This window comes from Cryptococcus neoformans, chromosome 4 (assembly GCF_000149385.1).
Source record: "Cryptococcus neoformans var. neoformans B-3501A chromosome 4, whole genome shotgun sequence".
Classification (NCBI taxonomy): Eukaryota; Fungi; Basidiomycota; class Tremellomycetes; order Tremellales; family Cryptococcaceae; genus Cryptococcus; species Cryptococcus deneoformans.
In genome coordinates, this window is record NC_009180.1 from 524,362 (window position 1) to 549,389 (window position 25,028).

The following is a 25,028-nucleotide window of genomic DNA, read 5'->3' on the forward strand; positions in this document are numbered from 1 at the left end:
GCTCTCTATTATTCTCGCCAGATTACATGCTACGTACTTAGTTGTTCACCATACAGCACACGTCCAATTTTCCAATGGCTTCCGCTCAGGTTTGCCGCAACTACCTCAATGGGTAAGTCGCTATTGACCTCCATTGTCTGACTACTCGCCAGCAACTGTCGCTACGGAAACTCCTGCAAGTTCTATCATCCACCAAAGACTGCTCAGAGCAACCAAGCACTTAAGTTACCATTCCAGTTCACGTATGTCCCTCCAATCCGCGCATATATGTCCATTAATAACAGGGATTATTACGATATAGTGAGGACACAATTCGCAATGACTTGACCATCGAACTGCCTCAATGGATACTTTCTGTTTATGGCGCCGCCAAGTATGAACCCAACCTCATCTACGAGGGCGAACTCTCGCCCGAGGAACTTAGATGGAGAAGTGTTCTGTCCTTGAAAGAAGGGAAAGTGCAGGAATATGTCAGTACCTCTAGCTTCAGCCACATATTGCTAATAGCTTAAGCAGGTTAGAGAGGAAGAAACTCTTGTCTCCAATGCCAAAGCAAAAATCACCAGCTTAGTCGCCGACCTTTCGGCAACAAATAAATTGGCTCAAAAGCTGCATCAAATGAGGTTTACCAATGGACAACAACCCGGAGCCCCTCGCCCAAGAGACTTCTCGGAAACTGCCGTCGTACCATCTATGCAGCCTTTGTCCGGTAGTGCACCTTTCGGTGCAAGATCGAATGTGTCCGCTTTCGGAGGTGGGAACAATTCGTCATTCGGATCAGGGGGATCAGCGTTTGGAGCGATGAATAGAGCCAACCCATTCAGCACAGCTGCTGCTGGTGGTGGCACCTCATCGGGCAGTGCTTTTGGTCAGAGTGCTTTTGGCGCAGGCAAGCCTCAGGCGTTCGGTTCCAGTGCTTTTGGGGGCGGTTCTCAAACCGGCTCTGCCTTTGGCTCAGCTGATAAACCAACGGTGTCGGGTGGTGGCGCGTTCGGACAAGCCGCATTTGGCCAAAAATCTGCTGGGGCACCTGCGTTTGGTACTTCAACTTTCGGCCTCACTAATTCATCAACAAAATCCGCTTTTGGGTCATCAGCTTTTGGACAAAGCGCGAAGCCTTCAGTCAACGCCTTCGGCTCTTCTGCCCCACAATCGGCTTTCAATCAGGACAACAAACCTGTGAAATCTGCCTTTGGCTCCTCACAAGCACCGTCGGCTTTCGCCTCTACACCACAAACCACAGCTACCCCCATGCCTGGTACAGCGTTTGGTCAATCTGCATTTGGTAACCCTTCAACGAGGACCGCTGCCAACCCAGCCGCTGCTTCGGCATTTGGTCAATCTGCTTTTGGGCAAGAAGCAAAGCAAAATCCATTCGGAATGCAGCCTCGAGAGACTGTGGCTTCTGGCTCCGGTTTTGGGCTCAATCAACCTGCCGCTCCTGCGACGGGCGGTTTTGGCTCTTTCAGCAATACTGCCCATACCTCAGCCAATCCTTTTGGCCAATCCTCAGTTATCCCAGTGACTGCTCCTGCGAACGTTTTTAACGAGTCTGCGAACGCTACACAACCTACGTCTCTCAATTCGTTTGCTGCACCTTCAACGTCGGCGTTTGGATCGACTTCCGCCTTCGGTGCTGCGCATTCTTCCAAACCAGCGTTTGGCTTTGCCAATACTTCCGACAGCAGGTCTGCTGCTAATGGCTATTCGGCGTTAAATTCTGCACTTAAACAGCCGCAACTATCTGGGCCAGTCCCTCCAGGATGGTCATATGATGATCCTTGGACATGGTGTTTATATGGAAATGCAGGAACAGACAATGGCGATAGTCTGGAAGACGAATTCCTTGATGCATTCAAACAAGCGACATTCACTTTGGGCAATATACCCACTATGCCACCCCCGCTTGATTTGAGAACATGATGATTAGGAAGGAGTTGGGAAGATAGCGCCAGGACTGTTTGTGTGTATATTAGGTGTAGCAATAGTAATAATACGAAGAACGGGCATCACATTCATTGGTAATCTGCATGCTGCTTATCAGCTTGATTTCAAACATTGATAGGAACAAAAAAGGACTTGACGAAATGAAGGCGGGTGGTATGGCATGGTCAATTCTTTCGGTAATAATTGAACTCGTGTGACCCACAGACAGCATCGCCAATGAGCCAGGTCAACATTAAAAAGGAAAGTACTCTATTGGGTTTGGACCGGGCTGCAGATCTCGGCTGAGGTCCTTGAACCGCTTTGTTTCTTTCCTTCTTTGTATGAGTAGTAGGTGGAGAGAGATTAGCGTTGGAAGTTTAGAATTTCAGAAGATTAGTAATTGCGACAGTTATTGACCGATCAAAAGTTCGAATGCGCTGCTAGATAGCCTTCTTTCTATACTCACGCCCTTACATCACTTGCGATGGGTGAATGGTCATCTCGTATAAATCAGTACTCTGTATATACACGATAACACGAACAAAAAGGTATCTGGTTTTGGGTTGAGAGCCCAATGCGTTACGTACGCAGAGGGTGCTAGCTGTAGCACGGTGAGCGATTAAAATAGACGACGCCATCATCTTGAGCTGTCATTGACGTCACACGAACCCATCCTCAAACAATAAATAATCTCTTGCTTCTCTCCAGACCCCGTTTGTCACCAAGCAGCCGAGATCCTCCGTATTATGACACCATACCATTCCGTGTACATTGGTTCTTCCCCGTATACTTGGCAATACTACTTATTACTCTTCCATCCTCATTCACGCCTTCTTTCCAACTTTCGACATAATCTTCTACTCGTTGAATCTTGATTTCCCCGGGTGAAAAGTATAGTTTTATCCTTGCACTGCAAGCTCCAACTGATCAAAGACTGTAAATAATAGTATGTCTCTAACTAGTGTCACTCGCGTCGTATCCAAATCCATCCTCGGCGCTTCCTTTACTAGCACAACTCGCAGGCTTACCACTACCGTTCCCAGATTTGGTAGAATGCCTCCTCCTGCTCACAAGATGGCCCACTTCCCGAGGATCACATCCTCTCTTCCCTCAGAACACTCTGAGTTTAGAACAGTGATGTGGACGGGCGAGAGCAGTCAACTTGTCCTCAGTAAGTGACGAGTTCCAGATCATTTAATAGCGATGATCTTTAGTCTGATTGAATCTTCCAGTGACTATCCCTGTCGGAGGAGAAATAGGGGAAGAAATTCACCATGTTGACCAACACTTGGTTTTCACCTCTGGTACTGCCAAGGCCATTGTTGGAGGAGAAGAAAAAGAGATCAAGGCTGGAGATCTTGTCATCGTTCCTCAGGGTACCAAGCATAACTGTGAGAGTGCTTTTACGCCAGCGGTAAAAAAATAAAACTGATCATCTGTGGTAGTCGTCAATACGGGCCCTACCCCTCTTTGCCTTTTTACTGTATATGCTCCGGCCGAGCATGCCGAGACAACAGTCAACAAAACGAAGGAGGAAGGGGATAAATTGGAAGACGAGGGCAAGGATGAGCCTCCAAAGTGGGCAGTTAGGAAGTAGATGATAGAATAAATTATCGTTCGCGAGCGTGGATTTAGTGGTTCGCTATGTAAAGAAATCAACGTTACACATTTTGAGATCAGATGCATAGCGACGCTAAAAAATCCACCTCAAGCCCATTCTAGGGAACACCATGCTAACAATGAAATCCTCTCCTCATAACTTCAATCGTTTTTCCAACTATTAACCTCTTTGATATATTCTTGCAGCCTCTGCCTCATTTTGATCACCGTCATTGTCCTGTTCCATTCTTTCCTATCATCCCAGAGTTTATCGAAAAGGGTGGCGCGAAGTTGTTCGAGCTGGTCAACTGTAAGATCTGCAGTCGCAGTTTCAAGCTCGGCTTGAAGGTTTTGAAGGTCTTGTTCGGGTAGAATGAATGGTGGATAGTCTAGCTGTGGGGAATCGCATGCAATATCTGGTGGAAAGGATTGACTAGTCAATGCTTCAGGAGCGTCCACTGAGGCTTTTTCAGCTGTGTCAGGCTGGTCATCCCGCAACCGCTTTTCTCGTCCTTGGTATTCGATCTCTGCGCCGTCATCCTCCTCTCTCGGTCGTTTAGACGATGTGTCAGCGGCATCGGGCATCCCTGAAATTTCTGCAATGGGATTCGGATGATGTGTTGACTCGGACGCTGTTAAGTTTTGCCCATTCTCTTCTCCAATCTCCTTTGCTTGTTCCTTCTTTCTCTGCCTCGCCGCCTTTTTGGCCCTCATCCTTTCTGCATATCTCTCAAATTCAGGTGTCCATTTGGGATCAAATCCAGAGATATGCAGCCGAGCATTTGCGCCCATCTCAACCACCTTGGCCTGCCTCTCTGGATCTCCTACCTTGACAGCATTCTCTTCGATTTTGCGAATGTCGGCCAAAAAATCCTCTGGAGTATAATATTTATGACGTATGAGCCGACGTTGGATAGTATCGATGTCAACATTATGAGCCTGCCAAGTTGGGGTAGGAATCAAGGCTGCTGAGGTTGACGCTGAAGCGGAGGGTAAAGCGAGATGATTAACGGCAGAGACTGGAGCTGCTGATATATTGGCAATGTCACCTGTTGATGATTCTGATAGATTCTCTGTCGTGGGAAGCATGTTCATCCCTCCATCAACCTCATTGACTTGAGACTCAGCATTATTGTTGGCGTCTTCAATGATGTTTGAAACTACCTCAGCTCCTTTCAGGGCAGTGGCAGATTGTGAAAGAGCAGCTGACGCAGCAGCCTGCTCAACGAGACATCTGGAGAGCTCCATTGCGTCATCCTGTAATCAATCAGTGAGACATGACCCGGCGTCTTGGAAACAAAAATCATACCTTGACACTCGCAACAACCTTCCTGTACCTTTTCATAAACTCCTTCACCAGATTCGTAAATGAGACAACCATCATATTTCTCGCGGCCTGATCTTTCTCTTCATCTCTTGCACGCTCCGCCTCAGTTGGTTGACGAGGAGGAAGCGGAGAAGCCAGTGGGAGGTTTTCCAATACGCGTTTACGACGAGGGACACCATCAGGGAAGTCTGTCGGAGGCTTTCGAACAGAGGCGAGGAGATCGGTGAAGTACGCAGATCGTTCGGACGTGTTAGGGAAGTCTAATGCAATTTTATTTTCACGAGCAAACCCAAACCACGCTTTGACATCGGCAGGAAGGTCAGCCCAGGGACTGTCCGCTATGGCGAGCAAGAGAATGGGATCTGATGGTGGAATCCCGTCAAGGAGCGCGCTAAAAGTGGACCGTGCAAGTTCCGGAACGGCAGAAGCCCATTGGGACAAAGAAGGTATGAATATGACAGAGGGCTGATGACGCTTGGCTTCAACAAATAGTTGAACAATAGTGGCCTCCACAGACTAAACCAAATAATTAGCCTGCACCGCTTATCCGTGGAGACACACCCCGACTTACTCTGGTAGAATCACCTAACAAAGTGCCCAAATCCAGACTTTGTATGTGGAATCCTTCAAGATGATGCAAGACGGCTGGTCCCAAGAATATTTGCCCCATCCCTGGTTGCCCATGCACAAGTATTCTTGGGCGGAATGTTCTTAGCTTATCTAGAGCTATATCGATGTAAGCTTATGGGTGCTGCGATACTTGTACGACTTACACTGTAAAACGATATGCTTCTCAAAGCTTTCATAAGCTTCATCTTCATACTCTGCTTCCTCTAGAGCGGTAGACTGCGTCTTGGGTGGCAAAACATGATCGACAGCAGAATTTATACGCTCAAGAGGCACTGAAAGAAGAGGAAGTAGATGAGAGGGAAGTTGAATGGCAGGGGAGGACGTTGATCTGGCAGAAGAGGGGACGATTTCTGCCGCTTCATATCAGCAATGGTGCACTCTAGCATCGGCTGATTACTTACTCTTGATGGACAACATGAAATCTTTTGCCTTCACATGTATACTTTTTGTCTCCAATTGCAATCTATCAACCGTCTTGTAAATTTGAGGATAGCGCCTTTGTATGGCATTTAGAGCGGCCTCAGTACAAAGAGCTCGTAGATCTGCACCACCATATCCTTTGGTGAGGCTCGCCAATTTATCAAGCATCTCATCCGACAGCTTGGGCTCCCAGCTACGAGTGTTGATGCTAATAATTTTTTTGCGCGCCTCGCGATTGGGAAGGGCAAAGTAGAATTCGCGATCAAAACGGCCAGGGCGACGAAGAGCAGGATCGACGGCGTCAGGGCGGTTAGTAGCACCTATAACAATGACCTGGCCTTCGTTCGATGATCAGATCAAGTCTACATGGATAACAGTTCGCTCACCTCGACCATCCATGCCGTCCATCAAAGCCAGCAGTGTGGAAACCAAAGAAGCATGAATTTGATCTTGCTTGCTACTCCTGACGGGCGCTAATCCATCAATCTCATCGAAAAAGATGATACTGGGTTGAGATGCTCTTGCTTCTTCAAATAACATTCGAAGCTGACGTTCAGCTTCTCCGACCCATTTGGAGAGTACATCGGCACCCTTCCTCATGAAGAATGCTGTGCTGTCTAAGCCTTTGATCGTACGCCTGAATAAATTAACTTACAGATTTTGGTATTACCAGAACTACACGATGCTGCTAAGGCTCGGGCCAAAAGCGTTTTGCCGGTACCAGGGGGGCCATGAAACAGAACACCTCTAGGAGGGGTGATACCAAACTGTTGAAAGAGCTCGGGATACAGTAAAGGAAGAGCAACCATCTCTTTGAGTTGATTAATATCTATATGATTTTAGTCAGTCTCGACTAGTTGTCGAGTGGGGATTTCTTACGATTATCGAGACCGCCGACGTTGTCAAAGGTGACATTCATATCTACTCCAAGAGGATCGGCATCTGCCGTGGCTAGCACTTGTGTCAACAGAGATCAATGAAAGGGGGGGAATCTAAAAGCTAGACATACTGGACTTGGGGTTAATCCTGCCAAAGTTGGGCACGTCGGATGGTCCAGCAGCTCCTCGTGCAGCTACAGCAGTACCGCCTGACATGGATGGGCCAGCAGCTCCGCTTTTGAAGGGAGACGCAAAGTCCATGTCATCCTTAACATACGATGAGCTTATACGTACATTTTAATACCAGAGGTACAAGTCAAGGAAAACCCACCGAATCACTCGTATCAGGATCACCCATAGCTTGCGTCAGATCCTTCGCCCTCATGGCAAATGGTAATCCAACTCCACCATATCTGACGCCGCCTGCTCCCCTGAAACCACCAGCTGCTCTTCCACTGCCGCCTGCCACAGCCGCTAAAGCTTCTTGTGTTGATATTTCTTTGCTAAGCTCTTCCAACGTGGGGATATGGTAATTTGGTCGGGAAGTGCGCTCTCGAAGGTTCGGTCGTTTGTGAGGAGACGAATCCTCATCACTGTCAAGCGCACGAGCTTTCGCCGATGAGCGGGTACTACGGCGAGTGGGAAGAGCTGTGGACCGCGTATTGCGGGCCGTTGCACGAGTGGTGCGTCGGCGAGAGGACCTGCGTTTGCCATATCCTGAGTCGTCGTCGTCAGACACAACGAAATCCTCCTCCTCGGGTTCTTCGTCGTAATTTCCCAAAGGATCACTCGATGCGCGCCCTTCTGTCGACTCTCCTTCCGTTGGCTCGAATTCGTCAGCATCAGCAGAGGAATGCCGAGTGCGGGTGGCAGCGCGAGCATCGCTTCGTAAGGACCTCTTGCCATTAGGATAAGAAGTTCCAACATCTGGCTGCTGCAGAGCAGAGTCAATGTTGGCAGATGCTAGGGAGTTCCTCGCGGATCTGGGTGGAAAAGCATTTCTAGGTGGTGGAACGGCGTTTCCCTCCTCATCTTCATCAGGATCAACGATGAGCCTTCTTTTCGCTTTTCCTCTCGCAATTCTTCTACCAGACCGCATTTCAGGACTGGCTGACGTGACAGCGTCTTCAAAATCGTCCTCAAACCTTTGGGGTGCCTTCTGTGTCCTCCCCGACCTCGTGGTCACAGCTGGCGCGACTTTGATGGTACTGTCTGCGCCCTCGTCAACATCCTCATCAACAACACTATTATATGCGTCATCTAGCTCCTCATCATCATCTTCCTTATAAATTGATTTCGTCGCTGCGAGCCTCGTTGCTCCTCGTTGAGGACGGCCAGAAGCACCGACAGTCTGTTCTTCTTGGTGGACCTGGGAAGACCGGCGAGTTGAGCGACTTGACACCATTCCCGAGATAGCGACAGGCGACAGGGGCGGGCGAAAACGGATTTTGGTGGATGTGTTGGCCAGGTTAAAACCGTTTTGAGAAGGCACGATTGTGGTAGTGGGCAGTGAAGCTCTCGGAGGGGTTTCAGAGAATGGGAGCGGGTGAATCGGGGGCAGTGGCCAGCTTGTAGAGGTCTCTGCTTGGGTATTTTGTTGGAATCCGGGTGCCAATGAATTCCCTCGGGATTCTGGCCGCAGTGACGGCGATTCAGGAACTGACGCCTGTGAGACTTGCGGGTAGTGCAAGGTACTGATAGGAGAGCCGTATGGCAGGTGGGACGAAGCAACCAGGCGGGGGAACTGATCGTGCGTGGATTGGTACGGGTATTGGGATGGTACGGAAAGCTGCTCAGGTGTGCCAAGTTGGGGCTGTTTTTGTGGGACTTGTTGATGCAGAGAGTAGTGCTGGTTGGCTGCAAATGGTTGTTGACCTCCGCCAGCGAATGTGACGGGACGAACGTGTTCAGGCGCGCCTTCTATCCCCAATGGAGAGTACTCGTATGTGGCCGGGGAATAGCGAGTATGCTGGGGAGGGTGGTCGAAATATCGCTGGTGATACTGGGGCTGGGGCTGGTACTGCGCGGGGTGGGATGGACGGGTATCTACAGTGGGCGGCGAAAGAAAGGGAGGATAGCCCGGATTGGACGCGCTAGGCGACATTGAACGGCCGACTCTGGCCAGGGGAAGTGGAGATCGGTGTCGCAGGAAGGAAGAAGCGCGGTAAGCGGACGAGAGGGGAGAAGCGACACAAGATACGACGAAGAGGATGCGCGGCGTGCCTCTCGCGTGGCTTCGACAGTAACGACTCCATGTCAGCCTCATAATCACACCTGCCACGCAGTATCAGCCTCACCTGTCCCTCCACTAATAGCGCTTCTACACACCGTCCGGGCTACGATAGTCATACAATAATAATAATATGCTGCGTTATGCAACGGCAAAACACAGGTGAAGCTGTCTGTAGCAACTTTTACTTGTGCATGGTCTACAATAAGCTTTTGTTGTTCTTCCTATCGCTCGACCTCACTCCCACTCTCGCTTCCATTCATATCCACGTCGCTTCCATGCTCGCTCTCATCATCTCCTTGCAAGACCGGTAACTCTTTCCTCTCTGTCTCAAAGCCGAGCTTCCTAAGGCCTGCTTCCACTTCGTCGGTTTTGCTCGTGGACACTGTCACGGCACCGATGGAGGTCTCGGCTTTGAACAGTGGTGAAAAGTATCTCGAGATGACATCACGGACCTGTTCAAGGGTGACTCCCTACGGTTGGGTCGATCAGCTTTATTCCATGTCCGGCGTTTCAGAACAGAACATGGGGGCTTACAGGAAGGCTCTTTAGCAAATCCTGATCGGCATTTTTACCTAGACCCTTCAAGACTTCGTTCAGATAGGCGGTACCCGCGGCACCCAAGACAGTTTCCGACCGCCTAGCATAGTCATAAGTCATGCTAGAACGGGCGCCATCCACCAGGTCTTGGTCAAGCTCAACCTAAACAGAGAAGATTAGGAAAACAGCATACTGATCAGACAAGAACACCGACACTCACAGAACCATCAACCAAACCATCCATGATCTTACCTGCGGCCTGGTACGCCAACATCGCATTCGGACTCTGCGTCATATAATGAGCCATGTTGGCCAACTCTATATCTAGGACTTACTCTATAGACACTGAATCCAACCAATCCAGCTTCGGGGTACACCATGACATGAGCTCCATAAGCTAATCCAGAGCCTCTGATCGACTTCCATAGGTAACTCTCCAAAGCATTCAGCAAGGAGGAGGCGAGACGAAGGGCGGGAAGGTCAGGATGAGAATGGCCAGAAGGACCAGTCGCGAAGAATGTAGCGTAAGAGCCTTCAATCGCCGGCATTGGGATGATTACACACTGTCGCGATATTAGTACTACGTTCCGTGTGGGGTAGACAAAAATACGCACCTTCTTGCTCGGATTTTTGCCCAAAGTTGTCAGTGTTTGCTGGGATGTCGAGAGAGGCTCAAGGGGCAGTGCCTCGCCAACTTGCAAGAAAGACCGAGCCAGAACAGAAAGAGGTTTCTGCAAACCGAGGATATCACCCTGAATGGCCACCCTCATCTTTCTTGGATCAAGCACTATCACGTTGGTCAGGACGTGCGCAACGCACCGCTATCGCAGAAAGGAACTTACAGTGCTTTCTCAATTCCTCCATTTTTTCAATGACTGCGTTTGGTTCCTTCTCCAACATTTCGGCGACATGTGGGATGAAATGTAACCTGTTCAACAGCTCACAAGCTTGTGAGGAAGATTTGCTAGCGTCGTATGTGAGATTGTTAGCCCAAGCAGTAGCAATGGTGTTCCCGTCGCGTTTTTCAGTAGGGAGCTCTTGGGCGAGCTTCGCAACAATGACCGAAAGTCGCTTGCTATCAAAGACAGCACCGGACAAGAGATCGCGTAGCCAGGCTACAGCTTGCTCGTATTGAGCCTTTTCGACCTTTAGTGTAACTGCCATAACTTCCGCAAAGTTGCCCTTGAACTCGAAATGTGCCGATTGCGATACAGTCAGACTGATATCGTCAATGCTTCTCTCCAACGTGTTATGTATGAATGGCTCACTCTTCAAGCTCATTGACAGTTTGCTCGTGAGAAAGCACAGTTCCGTCAGCGCGTTTTACGCCAAGGCTAAACAGGGCGTTTTGGAAGATTGTGAGGTAACTGCATGGTGACAAATTCAGCTGCAGCACTTGGATAATCTTCCAAAGGCGACTTACGGCTTTAGATGAATGGGTACATCGATAGTGTCAAATAAGGCTACAACCACCACAAAGTTCGACTGTCCCTTTCGGTCAACGACTTTGCTGTAGATAATCATACGTTGAACTGACCTTGACATGAGAAAAGTGAGTCTGATAGGGCAATCTATGTCCGTCGGCATCCACGAATCGCTGCACTTCGCCCCCATCACTCTTGACATTGTCATTGATTGCGTTATTGATTGCAGTCTCGACAGGAACCCAGGTCAACCTTGAAGGCTGCAGCCATCATCAGTCTCAGCTAGCTTTAAAAGGCCTTTCCGTAACTTACGTCGGTAATAGGAAAACTGGTAATCATCTCTTTGGGAGGGGGGATTTCGCTCTCTTTTTTCGCCGCCTCTAACATGGCCTCGAGCGCCTTCAGCTTCTCGTCTCCCAGCTCCTCCTTCCTTCTTGCCACTCTTTCCTTTTCTTCCTTCTCGATTTTGACCGACAAGGCCGCAGATGGTTTGCCCACGATGGTGATAGAAGGAGCGGATACGAAGTACTTGTCAAGAAGAGCCAGCCACTCTTCGGCTGTGTATGAATGGAGACTGGAATAGTCTTCCATGTCGTTGAAGGCAAGAGGAAGCTCTTTACCATCTACCTTACCGTAGAGGAAGTCCCCGATGATCGCATCAGAGAGAACCTCTGTCGCGCGACTCTCCATGTATTCCAAGAGCTTCCTCTGGTCTTTCCTTAATATCCTCTTCATCCTTTCCATGTCAATTCCTTCTTCTCTCACAATTTTCCGCAGCTTCTCTTGTAACAATCCAGCAATGTCCTCCAGATGTTTGGCAGGGACATCAGAAATATAGACGGATATTTCGTTCTTGTTCACTCGATCACTAGAATAGAAGCTGAAGGCGGTACACAAGGGCTTTGGGATTTCAATGAACTCCTTGGATAAGGGAGAAGTAGCAGATTGCGTGAGGTAGCTGTCGAGAACGCTAATGGCCAAATTGGTGCGGTAATCAGTGGGAGGTGGACCGAGGTAGGTGATCAACACCTCTCCTACAGATTCATCTTCTTCCATGAACTCCACGGTCTTGGTGATAGGCTTCGAGATAGAAAGTGGTTTGGCAGTTGTAGTCTGAACAAATGGGCGCTTCCAGTCCGCGGGGATGATAGGCCCCGAACCAGATTTGTTGGCAAGAATCATTGGATCAATTTGATTGTTAAGGACATCAAAAAGTTCTGGGATGGGTACTGCGCCGTCAATGACGAGGCATAGCTACAGGAGAAGGATGAGTGATTGTTAAATGTAAGATCCAGATTCAACTTACATTGTATGGCTGATAGTACTCGGCATGATAATCTCGAACTGCGAGGAGGTTAAGGCATGAAGGTTATCAGTACGGGAGACTCACTCTGTTGGGCCGTTAAGACCCTCAGTTTGTGCATCAAACCGCCAGTCTCGCTCCTGTAGGCAGAGCCAGGAGGATATAAGGATCTTTGGCCTCTGGAAAGGTTTGTCAATGATAGTCATGCACCAATCAAAAGGGGGGACGTACTCCAAGGCCATCAAATCACCTGCAGTATTTTCTCTGGCCTGCATCTCACTATACACCACACCAGCATCTTCCCCTGCCCCGTTGATATGATAAACTTCGGTCACAAAGCCGGCGTCGGTTATGGTGGGGTGGAGGATATGATCAACGTAAACAGGGAGCATCTTGAGGAAACCTTCACTGCCAGCTGTGGAAATGGTGTATGCAGTATGATCATTAGCAGTCCAAGCATTGGTCCCGTTGCTTCCTGCGCGATTGGCAAGTTGGTCAAGGACGCCTTTGTAGGGGTATTGTTTGGAACCAAGGAACACAAGGCTGAGATAAAATTAACCAACAGCATATGGTTGTACTTTAGACATGCAACATACTGTTCCAAAGTGTGAGGACGGCCAGTATCATCAAAAACTTGTCTATGGTCAGCAGGAAACCCACAGCGCTTCTTTATACTCTAAGGAATGGCAACACACTTTCAGAGGCAATTGCAAAATAGCCATTGGTCTATCTTTAATTAGCCGTGATTGTCAGATAAGCACAGCAGAACGGTGCGTACGATAGGAGCTTGATGACTACCGAGAACAACAGTCAATCCAGTCTTTTCGCTCCTCCATTTTGAGACGGTGATGGGGGCGTAACCGATGGGGAAAGATTTAAGAAGCTTGAAGTTGCCTTGATCTTGAGCCGCTGCTGAGGAGACCATTCTAAGCACTATGGGACTGTGAGTGGGATTACCGTGTTTGAACAGAGGGGGAAGCCGTCGCAGACGAGATAGGATGGGCATATGCGTTGTTGAGAATGTCTTCGTGCGGTGGCTCGACCAAATTAACGGCATACAGGTATCCGGAGCACGGACTTCAAGACAAACTCCGCTGTTGAATGTCTGTAATTACGTATGGCTGATGATCGACAGAGCGAGGAGTGGAGGGCAAGGAGGAGTCGGCCATCGGCGGTCGGCTTAATTACATACCCCGCTCCTCTCGCATCCAAGAAATTACTATTTGGTCATCCTTTAATCCACACTCCCCAATACAGCTCGCTTACCCGTACCATAACAGATGAGCGCTTCCAGACCGAAATCTTCAAGAGTCATTCAAAAACCACGAGGAATATCAGCTCTCGCCGCTAGGATCCCCACTTCAGAATCCACAAAGCAACAGTCCAATGTCGGTGGCAAACGTAAAGCCCCGACTCCTGCGACCCGCAAAGGTGTGTGCTCTATATCATCTCGCTCCCTGATTCTGTTTATATACTAAGTGGCGATAGGCACCCGACCTGCCTCCCCGATATCAGTTGCTTCGACAGTTTTATCTGTGTCAGATAATGATGAGGATGATGAAGATGAGCTCGAAGAAGTTCCTATACCTATTGTTTCTAACGAAGTCCAAGGCGGTGACGAGGACGAAGACGAACAAGATGGTGAGGATGAAGAGAGTGAAGATGACGATGGCGTAATTCATCTGGAGATTGGTGGAGAAACTGCGGAAGAGAAGGCAAAGCGCATGGTTTTGGCTAAGAGGAAAAAACCATTGACAGCAAGAGATAGAGCACTGAGGTTAGAGGTCCACAAAGTGCATGTTATAGCTCTATTGGCTAGTGCCAGCGTAAGGAATAAGTGGTGTAACAACTCCCTCTTAAAAGTAGGTAATCAAGGCCACAAAGAATTTGTCTAACATCATGCAGGCCCGTTTGCTCTCTCTACTGCCGCATCCGCTACAAGCAGCTTTCAACATTCCTCCTTCCCGCTTCCCTGATCGTGCACAACGCTCTCGCCTATTTTTCGAGGCTTTACAGTCTCTGGTCACGTGGTGGTCTCAGACATTTTTCGATGTGTCGGACTATGCTCTAGGCTTGCGAACTCGTCCTTGGGACGAAGTCCAAGGCATTATAGAGTCAATATCCAAAGTACATACTCCCTTTAGCCGGTCGCCTTCGGGTCATGGTGACGGCGAAAAGATCAATAAAGCTGCAAGCAAGGGAAAAGGCAAAGCTGCTGCAAGTGAAGAACTGTCAGAGCAACTTGCCTTTGGATCGGGTGCGGAGCGTCTTCGATCGGTCAATAGCCTTATGAAGAAAGCGTTACAGCAAGAAGGATCTCGGGATGTTTCTGCTCAACTATTTGTAGCTCTTGCTCGGGCATGTGGGCTAGGTGTCAGACTTGTTACCTCACTTCAGGCAGTGCCATGGAGAGCAGAAAAGGGTGCGACTAAGAAGAAGGCTGTAGGAGCTGGTAGAGGAGGCAGAACGTTAGCGAGCAGGCAGGGTTTAGGAGATGAAGATGAGGATGACGACGAGGATGAAATGGAAGAAGTTCGCATACCAGATGACGTGGGAAGATCCGTAGGAGGGGCTAAGAATAATTCACGAGAAGCTGGCAGTAGGCGATTGAAAGATCCAGCAGATCTCTATAGACTACGAAAATACAAGCCTCCGGCTCGAAAGATTGGGTCGCCAACTAAATCCAAGCCGAAGGCAAGTCAGAGTGAGTTGTGAATTGCCCGTGGTTTTCTTTATTTTATCTGACCATATATAGGCCTTGCGGACCAGCCGCCTGTCTTTTGGGCAGAAGTGTTCAATAGATCGGACCAACGTTGGATACCTGTCGACCCTGTGAGAGGCATTATCCGAAAGAAACGCGACTATGAGCCGCCAACGGACAGCGGGCCGGTTAGAATGCTGTATGTTGTTGCTTTCGAGGAAGGTAAAGATATCGTTCCCGTACAATGCGTATTTTTCTGCTAATGGTTGCGTAGACGGTTACGCCCGAGACGTGACCCTTCGATATACCAAAAACTTCTATGCTAAAACCAGTAAATTACGAGTCCCTGCGAAACCAAACGAGCCTCAGTGGTGGAGTGATATAGTTATGGGTTTCCTACGGAGACCGTATCATTTAGTGAGAATTTCTGTTTTCGACTATAACAAATGCTAATGTATTCCACAGAACCGAGACGATATGGAAGATGCAGAGCTCGAGATGAGTCAGATGACAGAGGGTATGCCAATGCATATGAGTGGCTTCAAGGATCACCCAATGTGAGTATGCTGTAGCCCATAGTATTACCTATGCTCATACTTGCATCAGTTATGTTCTTGAACGCCACCTCAAGCGGGATCAAGTGCTTAACACTGCCAATCCCGTAGGTCGCTTCAAAGGTGAAGCAGTTTTTCGTCGTTCTTCAGTTCAGAACTGTAAAACGGCTGAGAACTGGATGCGTTCTGGGCGCAAAATAAAAGAAGGGCAAGAGCCCCTGAAGTGGGTCAAACAGAGAGCCGTGACGCTACAAAAGCGAAGAGCGCAGGAGCTGGCAAAGCAGGAAGGCGAGGAAGTAACTCAAGGACTGTATGCGGAGTGGCAAACAGAGATTTACAGGCCTCCGCCCATTAGAGATGTGAGTTCTATCAAGATCATCACAGATTGAAGATTTCTAACGCCATGTAGGGCATAATACCGAGAAATTCGTTTGGCAATATTGACCTCTATGCACCAACTATGCTGCCCCTCGGTGCAGTCCATCTACCTTGTATGTACTCGATGAACTCTGTTTACTCAGTGTTATGCTGATGACCATATAAGACAAGGGTATTGCCAAAGTTGCCAAAGGCCTCGGAGTAAGCTATGCAGAAGCTTGCGTAAGTTTTTATTAGGTCTTGTTCTTGTCAGTAGTACTGAAATTGCCTTAAGACTGGTTTCGAATTCAAGAAGCAACGAGCGGTGCCTATCATTAAAGGCATCGTAGTAGCAGCTGAAAAGAAACAAGAAGTCCTTGATGCCTACGAAGAATCTACCATCGCTGCTGAAGAGCGCGAACGTATGAAGCGGGAAGATCGCGCTTTGAAACGCTGGTCCAAGCTTGTCAACGGTCTCAGGCTTCGTCTACGTCTTCAGCAAGAGTATGGCTCGAAGGACAAGGTGAATGAGACACCTTCGAATCTTTTCGAAGGAGCCGGGGATGAGGGCGAAATGCGAATAAATCTCCGGGGAAAGAGTGCAAGAGAACTTTTGGCAGCTGCGCAGCATCAGAGCACCAAAGATTGGGAAGAGAGAGTTCGGAGAGAAGATATCAGCATGGAGGAGGAGGATGGTATGATGCCTGCCATGGCCGTTGAGCGCGAGTCAAATCAGATTCTACTGGGCGATTTCCGCGCTCCTAGTAGTGCCATTTCGGAAGTCACTAACGTCACTCCCTCGGCGGAAACACCGAGGATCATGCTTCGATTTAAAAACACCTCCTCTCCACAATCAGCCGCTCACGCCGCTTCCGAAAGTCGAAGTGGACTCACTTCTTCTCAAAAGAGGAAAGCGATGATTTCGGGGACGATTGAAGCTGTTGACGATGAACAGTTTGAGGATCCACGGACAACAAAAGGGGACAAAACGATGGCATTACCGGAGCCTGTGGCGAGTACGACTAATATGCGGACGTTGAGGAGCACAAGAGCGAGGACAAGAGAGCAAATGAAGGCCAACCAGGCAAGGGAGGATAAAATCAGACAAGCTTAGAAGAGTGACACTGAAAATGATATATAATAATGTTGATTTATAATAATGTTGATATATAATAGTGTTGATATAAACATTTAACTTGGCGAAAGCTCAGCTTTTATGTCGTGGTTAGTGTAAAGGGATTAATGGGTATTAGTTTGGCAGATTCACATTTACATGGCTATTATTGACTACATAACCTAAAAGTTTGTATTTCTGGTACAACTTAATAAACCACAATATGACCATTAACGTCATCATTGGCTGGCCCTTTCAATCTCATTCTTTTTCGCAGATAGACCAGACGTCTTTTACGGGCTGCTGGTGGCGGTTAGTGGGGACTTCCTTTGGGTGAATAGGCGCTAATACATACCTCGTTTTATGTACTCTGCTTCATGCTCAAGCAGGTGGTGGCCTTGAGGAGGGCCGCATCCAAAATCGGGCTACACCTTGGCGAGAGACCGTGGCAATGGCATCTGGAAGACAATATACGTTGGTCAGGATGGTGACGTCTACCGTTTTAGACTGCCTTATATTTAGCCTGCTGTAAAAAAAAAAAAAAAATGCGAAGAGAAGGAGACTCACCATAACAGGCTGAAGGGTGGGGATTGATTTACGCGACGGAGCCGAGTGAAATCTGCCAGAAGTACGCTCAGCCGGAGTATGGGAGCGTGAATGATCCAAGATGTTAACAGTCATGGAGCTAGCAGCCGCATCGCGCTGCACAGAGCCGTTTACGTGATGTTGTCGTGGTTTGTGCACAGTAGCAGGAGAATAGTCCCACTATCATTTTTCAGTTAAACAGGACGCAAAGACAATAAGAGCTAATAGGGACCTACAAATAACAACTTCCCATCCTCTCCCGTACTGACGAATCGATAAGCCCTTGACGAAGGATTATTGCTTTGTGGATCAAACGCGATACTTGTAATGTAGGAGCTGTGGCCTTGGCATCTCGCGATAATGCGGGCGTCTCGCCCTATAGAAAACAAAGTGACGAAGTCATCTTCGCCTCCTGCTGCTATCAGGCGAGAATCGGGAGACCAAACGACCTAAATGAGGTAAGCGCAATGCTTGAATTGAATTTTGCCATCGCTTACGCATTTCAAGCCTCCATAATAACTGGAGAACGTGTCGGTAATACTTCGAAAACGCATTAGGTTTGGATATGGACAAGAGACAGATGGTACACTCACCGCTCTTCACTCGTATCGATTACTCTCAACAGACCGTCAGATGACACCGAGGCCAATTTTCCACCATCAGGAGAGTACGCTAAAGCTATTATACGTCTCCGGTTAACAATGAACAAAAACAAAAAGGATGAACAACTCAAACACTTACCATTGATTCGTGCATCTCCAATTTTAAGGGCTGCTACGGGGTTTCGCCCCGTAAATACAATCGCGTTCTTATCCTTCGGCTTTTCAGACTCCACCCCTGCAACCCAATCCTCGTTTTTCCACTTCAGAAGTTCAACATCTTGCTCTCTATCGAGAGAAAGACCGGTACCACTATCACTGCTCAAGCTGGGATCATGCCCGTTCGTGGTGGCTAGGAGAACGCGATCAAAAAAGACATCCCAAGGATGGGAAGTAATGTTTGCAGCATTTATTGGGTCCTCTAGAGAGATGTTGAACCTCAAAATGGTGTTATCTGCGAAAAGTACTAAAAAATGGGTAGGCTGTCGGGGATCGGGATAGATGCCGACCACCCGGGAGGAGTTCAATACGCCCTGCAAAGTAATCAGTTAAATTGCATACCAGCTGAGGCAACAACATGCGTACATTTTTATTGAGTCGAGTGTACTTTCCAAGGATAGGATCAAGCCAAAGCAGGTCCCCGGTCTCAAAACCAATGATGACGTCGAGCCTATCGGCACTTGCTGTCTGATTGATGATAGCGGTGCAGGTCAAAGGTGTCGAGAACAGCACTTTGACAAGTGCTTCCTTCTGGGATAATCAGCTAATTTGTCGATTACCCATTTTGACCGGTCCCTACCTTCTTTTTCTCAGCCTCGTTCGCCTGCTTACCAAAATCACCCCAAGCCCACTGTCGTCCCATATGCCAGCAGCCCCATTTGACCACTTCAGAAACGGTTTTGCCTTTCTCAGCCAGATACTTAGAGGCAGAGTCCAGCCCGATTACCCTTTGGACAAAGTCGGAGGTCGAATTACGCATGTTCGTCTTAGGTCTGGGGATGGCATTGATAGTTTTGGTAAATGGCCATTTGGACTGAATGGTTGGAGGGGACATGGCGAATGGGACAGATTGTGGCTCTGATGAGATTGGGGATGATGAGCTAGAGGAAGATGAGTAGCTGGACTTGGTGGGGTATCGTCCATCCGCAGCAGCAGGCGGAAGAAAGGCAGCTGTATCACCCTTCCCGCTTTTACCCAGCAGACCTCCAAACCCCCTATCTCCAGTCTTTGAGGGGAATTGGACCGTCACCCAACTCATTCTTGTAGGATAAATGGGTTCCCACTTTCCATTGATCTGGGTGGCTCCGAAACATGTAGATGAAGCAGAGGCGGCACTGGGGCTGGTTTGTTGCGGAGTGGGAGGAATACCAAAACCGGGACCTCCAAGGAACGGTCCGGGCTGACATGCCAGCCTTAATTCTGACGCGACGTTAGGCGAGGTGTTCCCTAGAAGGGGAAACATGGATCCCGGTTCTGCAAGGCTATATTGGCCCTCGGGAGCTTGGAAGAGCTCTGGTATTGGGGCTTCCTTGACGATGGGGACGGATGGTGCTGGCTTGACTAAAGGCCTCAATGGGGCCATATAGACCGGAGGGGTGTACATGTAGAGCTCCATGATGGATAGGCGGAGGGCAGGAGGTTGTCGAGGATATGGAGGAGATGAGATGAGATGGGGAAATGGCAGCGGCTGGAGGACTCGTCGGATGTCGCCGGGCCGAACAAGGCTACCTATTACTAGACGCCGAGCACTGTTTTACGTAATCGCACAGATACTACGTGCCGAATCCGGAAAAGCCCGTTGCATTATTGTTTGGGTCCTTTGATCCTTTGGGTTGATTGACAGTCTACGCTTGCACACCTCGATATAACCCGCCTTTATATACAGCAGATGCAATGTAGATAGCCGCCATGTTACTCTGCTCTTCCCCCATACAACTTCCACGCCATGGCTCTCGTGCCCACAGGTGCCCCCCGTGATGCCGGTGCGTTCTTTCTCGCCCACTCACTAACCACAACACTCGACTTGCTTTTCACTGAAAAACCACTACTTTCCAGCGATCACAATCGGTCCTTTTAAGCCATCGTGTGTCATGTAGAATTTCAATTTCGCACTAGCCACTAACCATAGAACAGGCGCCCAGGCTATGGTCCCGTATGTATTCTTTCCTCCGCCGAATACTCGACGGGTTGCTACGCCTTGGCACGCTAACATTGTCATTTTCGATATATCATATGCAATAACAGGTACTTTCCTATCTGCAAGCTGCTCAGCTTCCAACTCCTCTCAAGATACATCCTCTTTTGCAGTTACGAACTTGGGATCCGAAACCCTATGCAAAGTATCTCACGTGGAATACGATTGAGGTAAATTCGATTCATAATCGAGGAAATTGAAGATCCCCAGACGAGTTAAAAAGGCGGGCTATGGCAGAGAAAAAATTCCCAGAATGAAGGAACCGTCTTAGGGGAAGAAACATGAAGAAGGATCAGACGCTGACAAATTCACGACTGCAGCACCCCATGTTTGCGGCCATTTGGGTTGATTATGACGGTAAGCCTTTCGCACGTTCAAAGGATCTTTAGAACTTATTTATGTCTCGTAGATACCGAAACTGTATGCTCCTTTTTCGGCAGCACCACAACTGTAATTGCTGACACATCCATGTTGGTGATTTATGCGGTTAGGAATGTCAGCTGAGCCATTCAGTTCTTCTAACTGGGAAAAACGCTCACCGAAAACTCCCTAACAGGGATAAAAGAGAGAGGGCAGCCAGCTACGTCTCCTATCGTTGAAGAACTAAACCTGGGTCATGTAGAGACAGGATGGTCCATTCGCGTCAGGAATAGAATGGCGAGTTTCACGAGGACTAACGGCTTGTTTTTAGTACTTACACTGATGTCTCAGGGAATAACCTGTGAAGATGTTCTATTTGCTATGTGAGCTCATGGACTCTTCCCCCGTTACTTAGTACTGAACCTGCACAGATATGATTTTTTTGCTTCGCCGCGTAAGTGGTCGTAACCCATGGCCTCGGATAGATTCTGCAGCTCACGCCCGATATTAGTCTATGTCGACGAACTAGGTGAAATGCGTAAGTATTACATCTGTCATTAGGCCACATATCTATGAATAAGTTAATCTTTGATATGCAGACCCTCGAGCAGTCAGAATCAGTAAGTTTTACCTTTTTTTCTTTCCTTTTAGGCAAGGGACATTTTAGCTAAGACATGCTGTCATAGTGGAACAGCAATAGTGAGACATATACTCGTACGGAAATAAAGCCTTGGCTAACTGTTCAAAAGCTTTGAAAAGCGCAGAATGGGTTTCTTTGAGTAAGATGCTTTAGGTTTGCACGCAAGAGTTGCTGACACAGCGAAGCCTGATGGAGGGCTATCGAAAATCGGACGCTCTTCTTGGCGCGACCTACTTTGATGGGTATGTATGAGCACCTCGTGGTTTACATTCAAAAAGCAAACTCATGCGTTTCTAGCATCCACAATGACCCGGAAAGCGTCGAGCGACTGAAAGTTAAATACAACTATCATTCTTCCAACCTGCTTCTGCTTCGTTTAGGAAACTGCTAGGTCGCCAATCACAGCAGCAACGACGGAGGGCTGGTCATTCGTCTGTCGCATAGATCAATCGTTTAAATATGTGGGGGAGACCAATGCCCTTATGGCATTGATGGTGCTGTTGGATGTTGACATACATAGACAGTGATTCCCGTATATATCATATTATTCCATAACTGAATTGCCTTGATGCTGTTTGTCGTCTGTCGTCTAACGAAATGAGTAGGGCCATATTTTAGGGGTTACATGTTTGTCTTGGGGACGGTCTCCAAGCGTCTTTGAGAGTCTATTTCTAGCATTCATAAGACCATAGCACAAATGAAGGACAGGGCAGATACTAGCCTTTAGAAGCTAAAGAAGACAACGAATACACATCGAATTGCAAGTGAATGTTAGATAGGAATTGCTAAGCTGAATATGCAAATTCTGCAAACGTAAACTTCTTTTTCCTACCCTTTTAAGAGCTTCATGAGACACGAAGAAAGCTAACATACAAACTTCTAGCTGGGCGACGCCGTTGCGCGTCATAATTCATATCCGCCATCAAGCCATCAAGGCCTTGCTCGTCCTCATATCTTTACCACCTGTGACTAGTACCTCGGGAACTCTCAGTTTCCAGGGGCACTAGTAGATATCTTCCTCCATTCCCAGGCACTTCTGTTGAGCTATCATGGTATCCTGGGCTCCCACGCATCTCTACATCCATAATATCATCCTCTCTATCGCCCTGCGTCATATTACCACGTTCCACGTGTGAAAGAGGATTAACACTATATGGTATAGCAACTGGCGAGCCAGGAAAGAGGGACGGCTCAAGATTTATGGGAGGCGAATCGCCGCGCGGTCGGGACTGAGGAGGCCAAAGTAACGCAGGGGTGATGCGTTCTGGGCTACAGCATCTATTTTGGGCGATTCCATGAATTCCTCTTGACTCTCCCATAAGAGGGGTGTCCGGTATGCTTTGGCGAGCACTTCGAGTAGGAGTAGTCGCATTCATGGGAGACGGGAATCTCCATCCATCCATCGATGGATGAATTGCCTTGGGGGTGCGATTTTGTACGAACCTGCGGTTCATGGGTGTGACCATTGGAGAGTTCGCTTCAGAGTTTCGCCGAGGTAGGGTGAGACTAGGAACTCCAGTAGAGAGGTGTTCGGTGTCGACATTGATGGAAGGCCCTGCATTATCGGCGGTAAAGACAAGACTTCGGCGAGTCTCGAGTTTAGGAGACGCGCTACGAGTTTCCGCAGCCGCTGGAGAAGCAGTTGCAAGATACAACGCAGTGTGTGATTCCGAAAGAGATGATTGATGCATACCGAATAATGAAGATGGGCGGGGACCCCTCTGGGGTTGGCACGCCGGCGTGTGTGGCGGAGCCAGCGCATTTTGGGACAGGGTAGATCGATGTCCTCTGACAGAAGTATCAGGCGCACCAGGCGCCGGAGGAGCGCGTTTTCTATTTGAAGATGGGGAGGGTGTGCGAGGAGGACCGAACTGACTGCTGAAAAGCCGCGGGGGAGGAGGATCATCAGGTGAGGTCGGGGAATTTGTATCGTCGACAAGATATGATTGTTCCATTTGGATAATCTCCTCAAGTACGTCACGCATGTCTTGACCCATACCCAAAGGCAAATCAGGCGTGTTTTTTCTCTGACGGCCACTCGTTGAGCGGCTATTTAGCGGCTTATGATGAGTCTGCCTCGCCAGCGAAATGGATCCATAGGGCTTGGAGGACTCTGAGCGAAGCCATTCTTGCTCCCCTTCGGTCTCCATGATGATGCTATCAACATTAAAGCCCCCACCAAGTCCTCTTTTCGAATGGTTACTTGCGACAGAGGGATTCCTCGATAAGCTAAAGGCCGATGATGCCAACGACGTGACAGAACTTGCAACGGATGGATTACGCGAATGTCCGCCCCCTCCCACAAGATCTGGGACAGCACGCGATGCTATTGAAGAAGAGGTCGACTGAACTGTGCTTCGGTTGCTGCTCATCGATCCGCTAGAGCTTCCTTCTGCTCGTCTCCGCCTTCTTTCATCTCTTCTTTCTTGCTTTCTCATATCGGCGTGCGACAGGCGATAATGTGGAGCGTGCCAGTGATCGTCGTCGCCAGCAATTGCGGCTGTTGATGATGCTGTTGACGAAGAACCTAGAAGTAAGGGCTGAGAAGGAGCTTGTGTGAGCGATCCGGCCTGTTGGAAGTCGATGTTTTGCGCGAGGAGAGGTGATTGATGGCTTTTATAGCACAGAGAGTTGATCGCGTCGTATCGAGCACAGGCTGAGAATGGATAATGCGTGTTAGTGGATGGCGAAGAAAATTACAACACAGTGCAGGATGGCGCAGATGAGACAATTGGCTGATGACTCACCGACACTACAGTAGATGCCACCTTCCTCTACAGGACCTCCGCAAAAGCACCAGTTGCCCGATGTAGGACTCGATGATTGATAGCCGTGATTATGCGTGACTAACTCTGAGGCATACATGGCGCCGGCGCCAGCGCCATCAGTGGGCATGTTGTTGGAGTTGGGGTGTGGATGGAGGTATTTTACAAATGCAAACGAGAGATAGATGAGAAAGTGGGATCAGGATCTGAACGGAGAGAGACAAACACTCACGACTTCGCAAAACAAACCGCGGATCGACGCGTCGTTGCTGAGTTACCCCTGAGACGCGAATGAACTACGGCCGTAGATATATATCTTCGGTGCGCTTTCCTGTATTCTCGGCATGCAAAGGCTTACCCAACGCCATCCTCACCTTCCCCATCCATAGCCCTTACTCATAGCCCCTCAACTTGAGGCAAACGCACCTGTACAAGATGCCATGCCCAACGACAGTTCAATGACCCTGCAACGACGCGTTTCTTCGATCTGGGAACAAAAAGACGCGTCGCGCTTAGCTACAGCTGCTACTCTAACCTCCGACCTCTTCTTCATCATTCACGTCAGTCCGGGCAACGTATTGTTGGCTTGACTAAGATGCTGTAGACATGGTGTTTGCTGCCAACCAAAGGATTGCGTTTTCCTGGACCGCACCAAGCAAGATACTCACAGTGCAATCTCGTCGGCTTAGTCCAGCTTGATTGTTTGATGGAAGGCCTCCTCGCTAAAGAATTTAAATTTGTTATCGCAGGAAATTGGCCGAACAAGATGTCACGCTGTTCATTTCAAAAAGGCCATTTGATTAATGTGTTCAATACAGTATACGGAAAATACACACATGCCCGTACAAATCGAGCAGGTTTGCCTATCTATTCAAATTCCCT

The 25,028-nt window shown here is 48.6% G+C and overlaps 7 protein-coding genes across 8 annotated transcripts; 3 read left to right on the forward strand and 4 right to left on the reverse strand.

Annotated features, from left to right (window-relative positions):
* Positions 1–74: 74 nt before the first annotated feature.
* Positions 75–1,923, forward strand: CNBD1750 (hypothetical protein; the record flags this gene model as incomplete). Its single annotated transcript, XM_771034.1, has 4 exons — positions 75–112; positions 153–242; positions 302–470; positions 517–1,923. 4 exons carry the CDS (start codon positions 75–77, stop codon positions 1,921–1,923), a joined length of 1,704 nt encoding a protein of 567 aa, XP_776127.1.
* Positions 1,924–2,874: 951 nt separating this feature from the next.
* On the forward strand, positions 2,875–3,523 carry CNBD1760 (hypothetical protein; the record flags this gene model as incomplete). 2 transcript variants are annotated; one of them, XM_771035.1, is made up of 3 exons in its annotated part: positions 2,875–3,097; positions 3,159–3,317; positions 3,372–3,523. In XM_771035.1, 3 exons carry the CDS (start codon positions 2,875–2,877, stop codon positions 3,521–3,523), a joined length of 534 nt encoding a protein of 177 aa, XP_776128.1. The 2 variants fall into 2 exon arrangements, with proteins under 2 accessions (XP_776128.1, XP_776129.1); XM_771036.1 differs by having other exon boundaries at positions 2,980–3,097.
* A 164-nt stretch (positions 3,524–3,687) lies between these two features.
* Positions 3,688–8,884, reverse strand: CNBD1770 (hypothetical protein; the record flags this gene model as incomplete). The annotated part of the gene is made up of 10 exons (XM_771037.1): positions 3,688–4,782; positions 4,835–5,368; positions 5,424–5,578; positions 5,626–5,832; positions 5,884–6,240; positions 6,289–6,519; positions 6,558–6,731; positions 6,782–6,853; positions 6,912–7,047; positions 7,112–8,884. The coding sequence occupies 10 exons, from the start codon at positions 8,882–8,884 to the stop codon at positions 3,688–3,690; spliced, it is 4,734 nt and encodes a 1,577-aa protein (XP_776130.1).
* A 350-nt stretch (positions 8,885–9,234) lies between these two features.
* CNBD1780 (hypothetical protein) lies at positions 9,235–13,202 on the reverse strand (the record flags this gene model as incomplete). Its single annotated transcript, XM_771038.1, has 16 exons — positions 9,235–9,483; positions 9,548–9,712; positions 9,771–9,836; positions 9,886–10,113; positions 10,165–10,337; positions 10,393–10,769; positions 10,819–10,917; positions 10,974–11,035; positions 11,088–11,234; positions 11,287–12,228; positions 12,281–12,318; positions 12,365–12,456; positions 12,509–12,820; positions 12,874–12,910; positions 12,973–13,003; positions 13,056–13,202. The coding sequence occupies 16 exons, from the start codon at positions 13,200–13,202 to the stop codon at positions 9,235–9,237; spliced, it is 3,165 nt and encodes a 1,054-aa protein (XP_776131.1).
* Positions 13,203–13,557: 355 nt separating this feature from the next.
* On the forward strand, positions 13,558–17,003 carry CNBD1790 (hypothetical protein; the record flags this gene model as incomplete). Its single annotated transcript, XM_771039.1, has 10 exons — positions 13,558–13,708; positions 13,766–14,139; positions 14,183–14,981; positions 15,033–15,200; positions 15,253–15,395; positions 15,444–15,535; positions 15,585–15,891; positions 15,942–16,023; positions 16,077–16,132; positions 16,185–17,003. 10 exons carry the CDS (start codon positions 13,558–13,560, stop codon positions 17,001–17,003), a joined length of 2,991 nt encoding a protein of 996 aa, XP_776132.1.
* Positions 17,004–17,384: 381 nt separating this feature from the next.
* On the reverse strand, positions 17,385–20,097 carry CNBD1800 (hypothetical protein; the record flags this gene model as incomplete). The annotated part of the gene is made up of 9 exons (XM_771040.1): positions 17,385–17,510; positions 17,571–17,768; positions 17,825–18,037; positions 18,086–18,128; positions 18,182–18,266; positions 18,330–18,720; positions 18,773–18,937; positions 18,987–19,915; positions 20,046–20,097. 9 exons carry the CDS (start codon positions 20,095–20,097, stop codon positions 17,385–17,387), a joined length of 2,202 nt encoding a protein of 733 aa, XP_776133.1.
* Positions 20,098–22,337: 2,240 nt separating this feature from the next.
* On the reverse strand, positions 22,338–24,276 carry CNBD1810 (hypothetical protein; the record flags this gene model as incomplete). Its single annotated transcript, XM_771041.1, has 3 exons — positions 22,338–23,252; positions 23,319–24,037; positions 24,129–24,276. The coding sequence occupies 3 exons, from the start codon at positions 24,274–24,276 to the stop codon at positions 22,338–22,340; spliced, it is 1,782 nt and encodes a 593-aa protein (XP_776134.1).
* Between the last annotated feature and the right edge of the window lie 752 nt (positions 24,277–25,028).